This window comes from Zalophus californianus, chromosome 1 (genome assembly GCF_009762305.2).
Source record: "Zalophus californianus isolate mZalCal1 chromosome 1, mZalCal1.pri.v2, whole genome shotgun sequence".
In the NCBI taxonomy this organism is placed as follows: Eukaryota; Metazoa; Chordata; class Mammalia; order Carnivora; family Otariidae; genus Zalophus; species Zalophus californianus.
In genome coordinates, this window is record NC_045595.1 from 168,814,477 (window position 1) to 168,828,241 (window position 13,765).

The following is a 13,765-nucleotide window of genomic DNA, read 5'->3' on the forward strand; positions in this document are numbered from 1 at the left end:
TTGGTTTCCCGCACGTCCAGATGGATAACCAAACTACTGGCCTCAAAGGTCTAAGAAGCTACGTGGCGGTAATGGGAGAACGGAGCCCAAACTCCACCAATAAACCGGGCTACTCAGGCTACGCCCCGCCCACCACTCCTGCCAACCAATAACATTCACAACTCTTCCACCACTCCCGCCCGTTCTTAGGACCGCTGCAGAGCCTCCGGCGTTCGCCTGCGCAGCATAGATCCGCTGTATAAGCGTCCCTCCTCCACTTCCCCAGATAAGACGGCTCTCGGAAGGCGGAGAGAACGACACTGGCTACCACCGGAGACCCAAAGCCCTAGAAGCTAGTCTAACAGCAGCGGCGCGAAACGATAGAGAAAGGGCCACTCCCGAAGCCCCCCTCCCGCCCTGTTCCCCCTGACCCGGAAGTAATTTTCCCCTCTTCTCTCCGCCCCCTCCCTCCCTACGGTTGAGAAGGGAGGAAAAGGACGGCCGGGTCTGGCCCGGCATGCCTTAGGCTTCCGGTGACCTCTGGCCCTTTTCTGTCGTCCGCTCTCGCTGCCTAGCGTGCTCCCTCGCCCACTGCCTCCTTACCTCCCTCCGGTCTTCCTTCGCACGCTACCTGGTGACTGAGGCGCCCGCGACCAGTAGGGAGGCTGTGGCGGAGGACGCTTGTCATGGCCGCCTCTAAGCCTGTGGAGGCGGCGGTGGTCGCGGCGGCTGCGCCCAGCTCCGGGAGTGGGATGGGCGGCGGCGGCGCGACTGCGGGCCCCGGCACTGGGGGCCTACCGCGATGGCAGCTGGCGCTGGCGGTCGGGGCGCCCCTGCTGCTAGGCGCAGGTGCCATGTACCTGTGGAGCCGGCAGAGGCGGCGCCGGGAGGCTGGGGGCCGAGGCGACGCCGGCGGTTTAAAGCGCAACAGCGAACGGAAGACCCCAGAGGGCAGGGCCAGCCCGGCCCCGGGCAGCGGACATCCCGATGGCCCCGGTGCTCACCTGGAAATGGTGAGAAGCAGCCCTGGGCTATGGAGGTGGAACCCAGCGGGTGCAGCCTTTCCTTGGCTAGCTGTGCGGGTCAGGGGGCTTCCCATCAGACGGAAGCTGCCTGGCAGCACATGGATTTAGCACATTTCTGGCTGCCTTTGTAGGGATTGGAATAGCCCGAGAGCACAAGTTAGAGTTCTTCTTTGATAGTTTCCTTTTGGTTTCAGAAAAATACTTGTCTTTTTTTCTCAGTGACACAGCATTTATCTCTGGCGTTTTGGGTACGGGGGACATTTGCACATGTGAAGATTGTATTTAGTGAAGGAAGCCAACTTCCATTTACGATTAGTACATTGTGGTTGATAGGAATTGTGATTTCCAAGGCCTAGAACTTGATTCGTAATAACCTTTTAATAGCGAGCCACCCCCGTTTTTTGAAGTCTGTTAGGGTAGGGGATAGGTAAATACAGTGACTGTTGGTTGGCAGAGTGAAATGATGTTGAGTAGCATTTGTTTTTTTATCTGTGGAAGTGAATTCTTAAACTTTTTTGGTAGAAGCGTCTTAAATTCATTTTTTAGTTTTACCTGAAAATTTACATGATCAAGCCTGACATGCGTGATAAAGATTCTTTGATGTTAGGCCAAGCGTCAGAGTATCTGGTGAACCGCTTTGCATGGTTTTGTTGAACCGACTGTTAAATCCTTTTGGTATCTGACAGCTGTGGGGAATAAGCCTGGCTGCATTTAACAATACTGGGATGGGGTGGGGTGGAAGATTTTATTTGCCTCTCGGATTGTACAGTGGTAGTTCAGAGTAAATCAGAGTTCAGAGAAGCCTTTGGTTAAATAACTCCCAGTCAAATACGTTTGCAAGTCATTTCCACATTATATTATTCAGGTTAAAGACATGATTTTACTAAGTAGTCAAACTAGCTTTGAAGGAAGTTTTGATGTGGGAGTGAACTACCATAATTTAATGCCCACTATATGTCAGGCGTTGTGCTAGGCTGTGAGAGAGCCAGATAGTCTTTGTAATGGGAGAGTAAAACATAGCCTTTTTTTTTTTTAATATAGAAAAGATGCAGTATGGTATGCTGGAAGAGCCCATGGACTGTGAGAACTAGGAGATGTGCACAGTTGTAGTGGACTCTCCAGCATAGTTACCTTGGGAAAGTCATTTTACCTCTGGTTTACTCTCATCCCCATACTATAAGAGGATTACAATATTTTAGGTCTCTCATATCTTTTCCAGCTCTAAAAATTGTTGCCTGTGAGTGCTGCTAATGAGAGTGATAATCGGGGGATTCTTTGAATTCACACTTGTCTGATACCATTTTCATATGTCTGAAATTCTCTGGTCATTTCCTATTTCATTTTTTAGCTTAATTTTAATCACAGAAGAAGAATGAAAGAAATATATAAAAGCTTTTAGTTCTATAATCACTAAAAATAAAAACAATTTTTATACATGAAACTTTTTGACTTTTTTTTTTTTTTGCAGTTTCAAATACTGCCCCATCTCACCCATTTGGTATTTGAATTTAGTATGCCATTGGTATAGAATTCAGCAAACTGTCTTTCAGATTTTAGATTTTCTTAAATCCCGTTTTTAGTTTTTCAACATTGTCTGGGTCAAAAGTGATGATTTTTAAATTTGAGGGTGTTTTGTAGTTTTATCAGAACAATTTTTTTAAGTCGCTGCTGTTAAAAATTAGATTTTATGATTGACTTGTATAAGTTCAACTGCTTTAAAATGATTTATTATTTTTGACCCAAAATAAAACTGAGCAAAACACACTTAGGGTTGTTCACCTTCTGGAATTTGTGGGCTTATATTCTTGCTTTGAATTACCAAATTATTCTTCAGTAAAGCAACAGTTAGAGGTGTCTTTGCCATTTTTCTAAAGGAAATTTGTGTTTTAACTGATGCTGACTAATAAATACTGAAAGACTATTTTTCTGTCTTTTTTATAGTCTGGTCCTTAAAGTTATTATTAGACTGTCTATATATAACTGACCACCGGTTATTTATTTATTATCTGTGGCTGGAGAAATTGCTTTATATTTGAATAGCACCTTTCATTTGGCAACTTTAGTGGGTTTGGTAAATAAGGAAATCATTTGTTTCATCTGATGGAAAAACTGGCAGAATCCTGATGCCTTAACTGTTCTTTGCCCACCTGAGCAATAGCCATAATTTTTAAGGGAATGAAGGAATGGACAAATAGTGTCTTTTCAGAGTTAAGTGAATAAAATTCAGTGGTTTTTGTCTGTTGCCGATGTTTGCCTTATGTAAAACGAACCAATACAATTATCTGGCTTGTGATTTTCGTGTGCAGTGTAGACTATCCATTTATCTTTTTTTCTGGGATAAACACTTGAAAGCAAAAGCAGAAATTCATATTTCTCTTTAAGTAATGGAGATTTTAGGATTTCACTAAAGAAAGGCATCAGATTGCAGTTGATAGCATCTGAGATTGAGGTACTTAAAGTATTAAATCATATTCCTTTTTGGCCCATTGAAAAACCTACCATGATGTGCCATTTTAATTTGAAGAATTACAGGTTTCCAAAGTTGGAAAGATTCTTTGAAGAGCACCTTATCCATAGGGCTTCTCAGTCTCTGGCCCTGAGTTATAGCAAGGGACTACCAAACCCACATATACACCAAGTAATGGTATTCTGGCTACATAGATAGATGTCTTAGGCATTTCTTTTTTCAAACTTGGGATTTTTTTGAAATATGCATTTATTTAAAACTTCGTTGAGTATAGTAGCTTTTTATCCGGTTGTTTTTTAATCTGATGATAAAATATAGTTATTCTGGTATTCAAGTTTTTTTAATGTTACACGGGAGTTATCCCACATGAAATGGTTAGGAACCACTAATCTAAGCACTCTAGAATGGGAAGGGAGAAATGTACTTAAACATTTTAATTAGGGGATCACAGACTGAGTAACCTGCTGTTTTCAGTCATTTTTGAAGTGAAGCAATTCTCTCCCCTTAAACGAGCTTCTAGTCATTTTTTAAAAATCGGGTTCACCAATGATATTCCTATATAACTAAGTCCAGTGAACACCTTTCAGTCTTTATCTCACTTGATCCTTGGCAATATTTCACATTGTCTTGTCTTAATTTCATCACTTGTCCTGTGGCTTCTGATATACTATATTCTGATTTTCTTTGCTTTTTAAAAATTTCTTGATACCTCCCTTGCTGATTGTTCTCAGTCTCCTTTCCACGCTCTTTTCTCTGCCTCTTCCTTTTGGTGATCTTCATGGTTCTATCATAAGCATTCTTACCTTCCACACCTTCACTAGATGCTTGCTTGCTGTATGGGAGTTTTATTTATCTCATATACTGATAGCTCCCTAATTTCTTGTCTATAGCCTAGGCCTCTCAAGAGGCCCAAATTTAAGGGGAATTTTTACTTCATTACTGCACAAATATTTCACATCCAAACTCCTGTTCTTCCTGAAGAGTACCCCTTTTCAATGTGCCTCATCTAACTAGTTTCCCAAGCCAGAGACTTGGCTGTCATCTTAACTTTCTGCCCCTTGTGTGTTTTCCACATCCAATCCAGGAAAACATCTAGAAAATTCTTAAGTCTTGACTGCTACTACATTCCCACTGCCATTATTTCTCAACCAAATAACTGCTCTTCTCATTGTCTTCCTCTAATCCATTTTGTCACTGCTAGAATAAATCCTGACAGCTCCAGGCTTAAAATCCTTAAATGGTGTTCAGTTCATTTGCTACAACATAAAGTTGAAACCCATCATCATTTAAGACCCTCAGTGATCTTGATCCTGCTTACCTCTTCAACTTTATCTCTTGACACTTCCTCATGTTTTTTGCCTTTGGCTCTTCTATGAACACTGTCCAATACTCCTACCTTCTCATCCTTCAAATCACAACATGTAGGTATTTTAACCTTTTCTGAAACCCTTTACCTGGGCATACCAATATGTGATTACATAACACCCTGAACTTTTCCCTTCCATAGCACTTACCACATGGTACTAGAGTTACTTATTCATGTCTTTCCTACTGTACTCTGGAATATGTGAAGGCTAGGACTGGCTCTGTCTTACTGTTGTATTCTCAGAACATAATACAATGTTTGGTACAAAGTAAAGGTTGAGTAAATGTGCCAATGAAGCTTCATTCTTTGTAGATATATATATATCTATCTATCTACATATATATGTGTGTGTGTATGTATACATATATATACATAGTGTGTGTGTATATACTCACTATGTATATACACACACTCAACTCACAAGTTGAGTTTTTTTTTTTTCAGACTTCCAGCTTTTTATTTTTATTCTACCAATCAATCCTAGAAGTTGGTATAACAGTCTTAAACCTTATTTAGGCATTCTTCTTATTTTTATTTTTTTTAAAGATTTTATTTATTTATTTGACAGCGAGAGACACAGCGAGAGAGGGAACACAAGCAGGGGGAGTGGGAAAGGGAGAAGCAGGGAGCCCGATGCGGGTCTCGGTCCCAGGATTCTGAGATCATGACCTGAGCCGAAGGCGGACGCTTAACGACTGAGCCACCCAGGCGCCTCCTAGGCATTCTTTTTATAAATCACCTGATTTTGGATGAACTACTACCATAATCTTGCAGAAGCAGTGTTTTTACAAGTGGGTTCTTAGGTAAAGAGTGCTCTGTACTACGATTTAGTAGGTGGGGTTGGTTGTAGGTTTTTAAAAACATAATATGGGAAAGGACTTTATTATTATTATCTCAGGTATTTTCTTGTTATCTTAGCTTTTATTCATACAAAAGTAACAGTTGGTCGATAAAGTATTTTAAAAGATTGTTTCTCATGCTTCAAGTTTTCCACGGTTGATTGCTACTTCTTTTAAGCTGAAATTCAAATTTTAAAAATATGCTTTTGGAATTTGGTAAATTTAAGGGACTGAAACCATTGAAAAGAAACACTATCAAACCACCTTACGTATATTTTAACTGGATATAAATGTGTAATTATGGGAATACTCATTTTATTTTCTTATGCATAGATTCCAATTCATTTCTTTTCACAGTGACTCTATGTGATCATCAGAATAATATTTTATAAATACTTGCTAAAAATTTACAGTGAGTTCTTATTGCCAAATGTAAATCTTTGAAAGTTTTTTGTAATGTAGTCAATGCTACCATTGCAGGACTTGTTTTCAGAGGACTCTTTTTCACACATGCGTGCTAAATAAGCCTGTTAGGGTATTCTTTCTTGGAGTATTTTACCAACTGTCCTTTGTCAGTCATTTTTGTTCCAGAGCAATTCCTGTAAGTAACCTTCACTGACTGTCAAACCTTGATTTTTTTTTTTAACTTTGTATTCCACTAAATTTATTGGTATTATACTTCAATATCTGTCGCTTTTGTCTATAAATGTTAATTGTTTTCCAGAGTAGATTATGTCTCTGCAAAGGTGTGGGGCAGATTCCTAGGTTTTCCCTTTTGTTTGACAAGTTCTAGCACAGTGTTTGTTGAAGAGAGGAGACAAATATATTTACTTTTCTCATTGTTTCCTTTTAGATTTGTTACCTGAGTTATTTGTTTTTAATTCTTGTGTCTTACCCAAATAGTTTTAGGGCTGTGTGTGTGTGTGTGTGTGTGTGTGTGTGTGTGTAGTTGCTACTTTGGGCCTAATAATTTTCTGGTTATTAGACAACTTACTAATCACCTAATGTACATTTTCCTGATGTGAATTGGGGTTTCAGTTTTTTAAATCAGTAGTAATTCTGTAGAGAAGCTGCCGGTCTGTTTGTTTCTTACACTGGCCCTAGTATTCCTTCAGGATAAAGACTATCCTGTTGGTTGTTGTACAGTGGAGTTAACATCAAATGTGCTTTTTAACTAGAGCACCTGGGTGGCTCAGCTGGTTAAGCGTCTGCCTTCGGCTCAAGTCATGGTCCCAGGGTCCTGGGATCGAGCCCCGCATCGGGCTCCCTGCTCGGCAGGAAGCCTGCTTCTCCCTCTCCCACTCCCCCTGCTTGTGTTCCTTCTCTCGCTGTGTCCCTCTCTGTCAAATAAATGGATAAAATCTTAAAAAAAAAAAAAAAGGAATTACTAAAAAAAATGTGCTTTTAACTAAAATGAACTCAGTTATAATTGCTTGGCTTAAAGAAAAAGATCTAATTGTGCTGATGATTGTCTTTTCATATAAAGACCTTTTGCCCTAGAGTCAGTACTGAGCAAGATATATCTGAATCTGTTTTCTTTGATTTAGTTCCAGAATGTGAATCTGAGTGTGATTCTAATGATATTCTTCATAAAACATGGATGATGATCCATGCAGTACAGAAGTATTGCTTGAATTTGAAACCTGCCTTAAGCAAATTAGTCTCTCTGGCCTTCAGTTGCTTTATATGTAAAATGAGGATAGTAATAGCACCTACCCTGAGTCCCCAGTGGAGTACTCTGTTAAAGATTCTTCAAAAGTAATTTTGACAGTTGATTTTTGCTTAATGCATTAACTTCAGGATTCCCTATAACATTTGGTGCCAAATATTTGTTGAATTCATTTAGCAGAATCATATCAAATCATGGAGTTAATTAACTCTGCTGGACAGTTATTATGAAGAGATGAAACTTAAAGTGTGGATGGAAAAAAACTAAGTTTCTAGTAGACCATTTTAAATTATACTTTATGTGACATACTAGGCAGATGTAAATATCTTTTTCATAATTCATCTGTATTCTGACCAGTATTCACAGAGTTTGAATTTATGCCCATGTGTGGAAATTTAGTATATGGCTGAAGTAAAGTTTAGAGTCTTGTATGTAGGTAATAGTAGTGGAAAGTTATTGGAGGGTTTTGAGCAGGGAATGACATGATACAATTTACATGTTAAAAAGAATTTTCAGATCAATTAGAAAATAATTTGTTGTAATAAATGCAGAGAGATGCATTTCCACAGAATTTTAGTGTAAAATATTATGGAATATTCAGAACTTTAAAAAGACTATCCAAACCAAAAGTGATTTCCAGTAAGATAAATGGCTTTATAGTCTTTTAAATCTCCCTAGTAGCTTTTAGATATGCAAATAGACCATATGAAAGATACTAGCATTTTGAGATGTTCCCATTATGTTTTAGATCTGCAGATCTTCATTTCTCGTTTATAAAATATGCTTTCAAAATTGTCTTTGGGCTTATTTTCTTTCTTTTTTTTTTTAAGATTTTTTACTTATTTATTTGAAAGAGAATGAGAGCATGAGAGGGGGGAGGGTCAGAGGGGGAAGCCAACTCTCCCCCAAGCAGGGAGCCCGATGCGGACTCCATGTGGGACCCGATCCCTGGACTCCAGGATCATGACCTGAGCTGAAGTCAGTTGCCCAACCAACTGAGCCACCCAGGCGCCCTGGGCTTATTTTCTAACTTCAATCTTTAATTCTGAAAGTTATTATTATTATATCTTGAGAATGTAGACTGGTGGCAGCGGGTGGGGAGTGACTGAAAAGTAGTAGTACAAAGGATTCCTGTAGGATGGATTAAAAATCCCTCATAAAGAATTGTTAGTTGTGTGTTTTCTAATATAAACTTTTTTGTCCAGTGCATATATTTTCATTTCTTCCTGGTTTTCGCCTCAAAGCTTATGAAAATGGGTTTAGTTCCTGACACAGGAGAAGGTTGGCATTATGTTAACCAGCTTTTTGTCCTAAATTTTATCAGTAGGCCAAAATAATTGGTTTTTCTGTACTGTCCTTGTTGTAATGCTATTCTTTCTCTGCATTTTTATTAATGAAGGGAAATAGTTGGACAGAAAGTAATGGGGCAGGCAGTGAGCTTAGGGTGATAGGGATGTTAACCAAGATTGTGCTCTCTGCAAATGTAGTTTGGTTGCTTTCTGGAGTGGCAGTGGAGGAGCACTGGAGGAAAGTTGCAACTTGGTGATTTGTTTATGTAATTTGATCCTTTTCCACAGTGTCATTCAGGCCATTGTGGGGGTTGTTTTTGGTTTTGTGGGTTTTTATTGTTGTTTGGGGGCGTGTTGTGGGTTTTCTTTTTTGTTTGGTTGTTTTTGTTTTGTTTTTTACAGGAATAAGGAAAGGAAATTAATCAGACTCTGATTTTGGCTTTAAGAGTTAAAGAATTTTTTTTTAATTTTATTTTTAAGTAATCTCTGTACCCACTGTGGGGCTCGAAATCAGAACCCCAAGATCAAGAGCCGCATGCTCTAATGACTGAGCCAGCTAAGCACCCTGGAGTAAAAGAATTTTTAATAATTTTAAAAGGAGCTATTATAAAACTTGACCAAGTGGAGGAAAATAGCTAATTGAAAGATTCACCTGATTGGTTTTAAGTTGATTTAGACTTTGCTGAATGAAAGTAAGAAGTGTCTATCCTAAGTAGAAGAAGGAAGCCTTCTGTACTCATTTCTCTGTTCTTTTAACTTGTCAGCCCTTGCTATGAATGCTTTTTCTGGTATTCTGTATGATATTATTTAGCCTTAAACTTCTAGATAGGAAAGAGCTCACTGCTGTTTCTGCTAATGAAACAAGGTCAGTACCTCTGAAACAAATAATACATTATATGTTAAAAAGAAAAAAATAAGATAGTAGGAAGGGAAAAACGAAGGGGGGGAAATCGGAGGGGGAGATGAACCATGAGAGACTATGGACTCTGTGAAACAAACTGAGGGTTCTAGAGGGGAGGGGTGTGGGGGCATGGGTTACCCCGGTGCTGGGTATTAAAGAGGGCACGTACTGCATGGAGCACTGGGTGTTAACGAAAACAGTGAAGCGTGGATCACTACATCAAAAACTAATGATGTAATGTATGGTGATTAACGTAACATAATAAAATTAAAAAAAACAAAAACAAGGTCATCACTCTGTCCAGAAATGTTTTTTATTTAATCTGCAAATTTTCTTTAAAATACTAAATAAATCTTTAGTAGGTCTGTAGTCAGATATACTTCTCACATGCTTTTAATATGCCACAATTGTTTTCTACATAAACAGTCCCTTGTGTTTAAGGATGTGTATTAGCCATGTTCCAAATGACTTAGAAACATTGTAAACTTTTTGCCAGAAATTGGAAGAATGTTTTTCTTGATATATAATGTCAGAAGTAACTGAGTTTCATTATTTTGAAGTTTTATTAGGCACATAAAGTGTGCCCAGTGTTCTTGGCAGATTGTTCCTTTTATCAATATAACTGTCGTCCTTTGTTCCATCTGAGGCTTTTTAATGGTTATTTGTCTGATACTGCTTTCTTTTTCCTTTTTCCTGGTATTTGCCTTCTGTAACTTTTTTTACATTCTTTTTGACCTGTCACTTTGTTTTAGGTCATGCCTAATAGGCAGCATAGTTTTTTAATATGCAGATTTAACCTTTTAACATTATTGTTATTAACATGTTTAATGATCCTGCTATATGTAAGCTGCTTTTTTGTTTCTTTATCCCCTCCTTCCTACTTGTATTGATCATTTGCCCCACTTTGGTGTTTATTTTTAGTGGTAAGGAAGTTGTACCACCTCTATTTTTGTTCTTGTGTTCAACCTTAAAAGCTAGTTTGGCTAGGTGTGAGATTTAAATTCAAGATAATCTTCATCAGATCTTTAAGTTGTTACTTCATTGGTTTTTTTTTTTTTTTTTTTTTTTTTAGTACCTCTTGTCTGTGACATCCTAACACCAGTTTGGTTCTTTTTCCTTTGTGGATCCTCTGTTCTTTCAACCTAAAACCTTTCAGGATTTTTGTTGGGAGATTTCACTGTGATGTGTCTGAAAATGTGTCATTTCAGCTCCAGGAATTTTTCTAATATTTTCTTAAATACACCTTTCTGTGCCTCGCTTTCTAAACTCCAGATAGATAGATGTTGGAACATCTGGATTTATACTCCATGTCATTTAACTTTTCCTCCAGACTTTTCACCTCCCTGTCCTCTGTTTTCACTGCATTCTGGCAGATATCCTTGGCTCTACCTTCTGCTTGTTAATTTGCTCCTCAGTTATGCCCATTCTAATATGCAATCCCAGGCCATTTATTGAGTTTATTGTAATAATCCTTTTTAACTTTCAAGATGTCTAATTGGTACTCTGTAAAAGCCGCCTCTTTCTTTTTTTATTTTATTTTTAGAGGGAGAGGGAGAAAGAGAGTCTTAAGCAGGCTCCACACCCAGCACAGAGCCCAACTTGGGGCTTGATCTCACTACCCTGAGATCATGACCTGAGCCGAAAGCAAGAGTCAGACACTTAACTGACTGAGCCACCCAGGCACCTCAAAAGCAGCCTCTTTTTTAAATGTGATAGCCTCTTATTCCACTGATGTTAAAGTTTCTGTTCGCTTGGTTTATCCTGCTTTTCTCAAATACTAGTTTCTATTTGAGTTGGGTGCCTCTTTCTCATGTTAGCAGTACTCGGCAGTGTGGTTTCTTGAAAGACAGACCAGGTATACCTGTCACTTGTCTCTTGGGTTTAGTTGATCTTCACTCCTTCTGGATGACAGAGCCCTACTCCAATGTGACTTCTGCTTCTCTCAGTGGAGTGGGAGGACTGTTGAGGTTGCCTCAAATGCAGTTTGCCAGCAATCAACTTGATAGTTGCCCTTGTATAGTCCACAGCCACATAAGAGATTCCTGGTTGTCTACTATGGATGTTTTGTGCCAAGAATTTTCATTGTCAAGGTTTTTGGAAGATGATTAAGGCTTTGGACAAATTGAAGAATTTATATTCATCTTTTAATTTATTTGTAGTTTATTTGGTTCTTTTCATCCTCCTACATCCTAGTTTTAAAATATGTTCCTTATTGACACTAGCTGGCTTAAACTGTTTAATATTCTAAACTTAGGAGGTGCCTGGCTGGCTTAGTCTGTAGAGCATGTGGCTCTTGATCTCAGGGGTCATGAATTCAAGCCCCATGTTGGGTGTGGAGCCTACTTTTAAAAAATGTATTAATATATCTGGACTTAGGGGCACGTGGGTGGCTCAGTCGTTAAGTGTGTGCCTTCCGCTCAGGTCATGATCCCAGGGTCCTGGGATCGAGCCCTGCATCGGGCTCCCTGCTCCGCAGGAAGCCTGCTTCTCCCTCTCGCACTCCCCCTGCTTGTGTTCCCTCTCTGGCTGTGTCTCTCTCTGTCAAATAAATAAATAAAATCTTTAAAAAAAATAAAAAAAAATATATCTGAACTTAGATAAATGCAGTTTCCAACAAATCTTTGCACACTGTACTTTTAAAAAATAACTATAGGGGCACCTGGGTGGCTCAGTCCTTAAGTGTCTGCCCTCGGCTCCGGTCATGATCCTGGGGTCCTGGGATCGAGCCCGACATTGGGCTCCCTGCTCTGCGGGAAGCCTGCTTCTCCCTCTCCCACTCCCCCTGCTTGTGTTCCCTCTCTCGCTGTGTCTCCCTCTGTCAAATAAATAAATAAAATCTTAAAAAAAAAATAACTATAGTCGTACTTAGACTAAAGGAGAAGGGGAACAAAGGGTAAATAGAGGGGAAAAGCAGCAAAGAAAAATGAAGCCAGAGTAAGGGATAAAAGAGCAGATAGAAAAAAAGGTTGCTATTTCATTTTCTGTTTGTGAATGAGATGCCCTCAGCCCTAAGCAACTTGGCTTTCACAGTTCCTATTAAGTTATTTATAAGGGCAGCTACTTTTGCTTTTGCTTTGTCATTGCTTACTTGTTGAAGACCTATAGATTCTTTCATAATCACATGTTTGTTAAAGTTGGATGATGCTGACAAACAAAGTTTTGAGTAAAGACGTGCCACAAAGCTCTTGGACTTAGTAGCTGGAACCTGGATAACTGGAATTGTCTCCAGAATGCTTCCCAAATGTTGACTGAGGTATTCACAGCTTTCTTCAGTGGTAACCACCAACTCTTCCATATTGTACACATGAAGGATGTGCGTTGGGTCCCCCAGGAAGATTCTGAGACAAAGATGGGAGTACAAAAAATTTACTGATGAACAAACAACAGATTTGGTATAATAATTATAATTAAAACACTAGCAAAGATTTTCCAGGATCTGTTCTACACTGTTGACAAACAGCCTAAAAGAAAAATAGCAACACAATTACTGGGTATTTACCCCAAAGATAGAAATATAGTGATCCGAAGGGGCACATGCACCCCAATGTTTGTAGCAGCAATATCCACGATAGCCAAACTGTGGAAAGAGCCTAGATGTCCATGAACAGATAAATGGATAAAGAAGATGTGATATATATATACAATGGAATATTATGCAGCCATCAAAAAATGAAATCTTGCCATTTGCAACGACATGGATGGAACTAGAGGGTATTATGCTAAGCAAAATAAGTCAATCAGAGAAAGACAAGTATCATATGATCTCACTGATACGAGGAATTTGAGAAACAAGACAGAGGACCATAGGGGAAGGGAGGGAAAAATGAAACAAGACAAAACCAGAGGGGGAAACAAAACTGGAGGGGGAGACAAACCATAAGAGACTCTTAATCTCAGGAAACAAACTGAGGGTTGCTGGAGTGGAGGGGGGGTGGGAGGGATGGACATTGGGGAGGGTAGGTACTATGGTGAGCACTGTGAATTGTGTAAGACTGATGAATCACAGACCTGTACCCCTGAAACAAGTGATACATTATATGTTAATTAAAAAAATTTAAAAAGAAAAATAGCAACACACATGAATAAATGGTTTTCAGAATAAGAAAGCCGCACGGTCAATAAACATGAAAAGATTTTCAGATTCATTAATGAGGAAAATGCAAATCAAAATGATACTGGAATATTAGTTTAGATCATGGTTTTTCAAGGAACTTGGGCACTACTGACATT

At 39.1% G+C, this 13,765-nt stretch overlaps 1 protein-coding gene across 2 annotated transcripts in view; it reads left to right on the forward strand.

Moving 5' to 3' along the window:
• The first annotated feature begins 260 nt into the window (after positions 1–260).
• Positions 261–13,765, forward strand: part of TOMM70 (translocase of outer mitochondrial membrane 70) — a 35,976-nt gene continuing 22,471 nt past the window's right edge. Inside the window, exon 1 of one of the 2 annotated variants that reach the window (XM_027584712.2) lies at positions 261–992. In XM_027584712.2, the coding sequence (XP_027440513.1) occupies positions 666–992 (327 nt within the window). In that variant the 5' untranslated portion in view covers positions 261–665. The remainder of the gene's footprint in view (positions 993–13,765) is intronic. The other variant, XM_027584711.2, reaches the window with a different exon arrangement.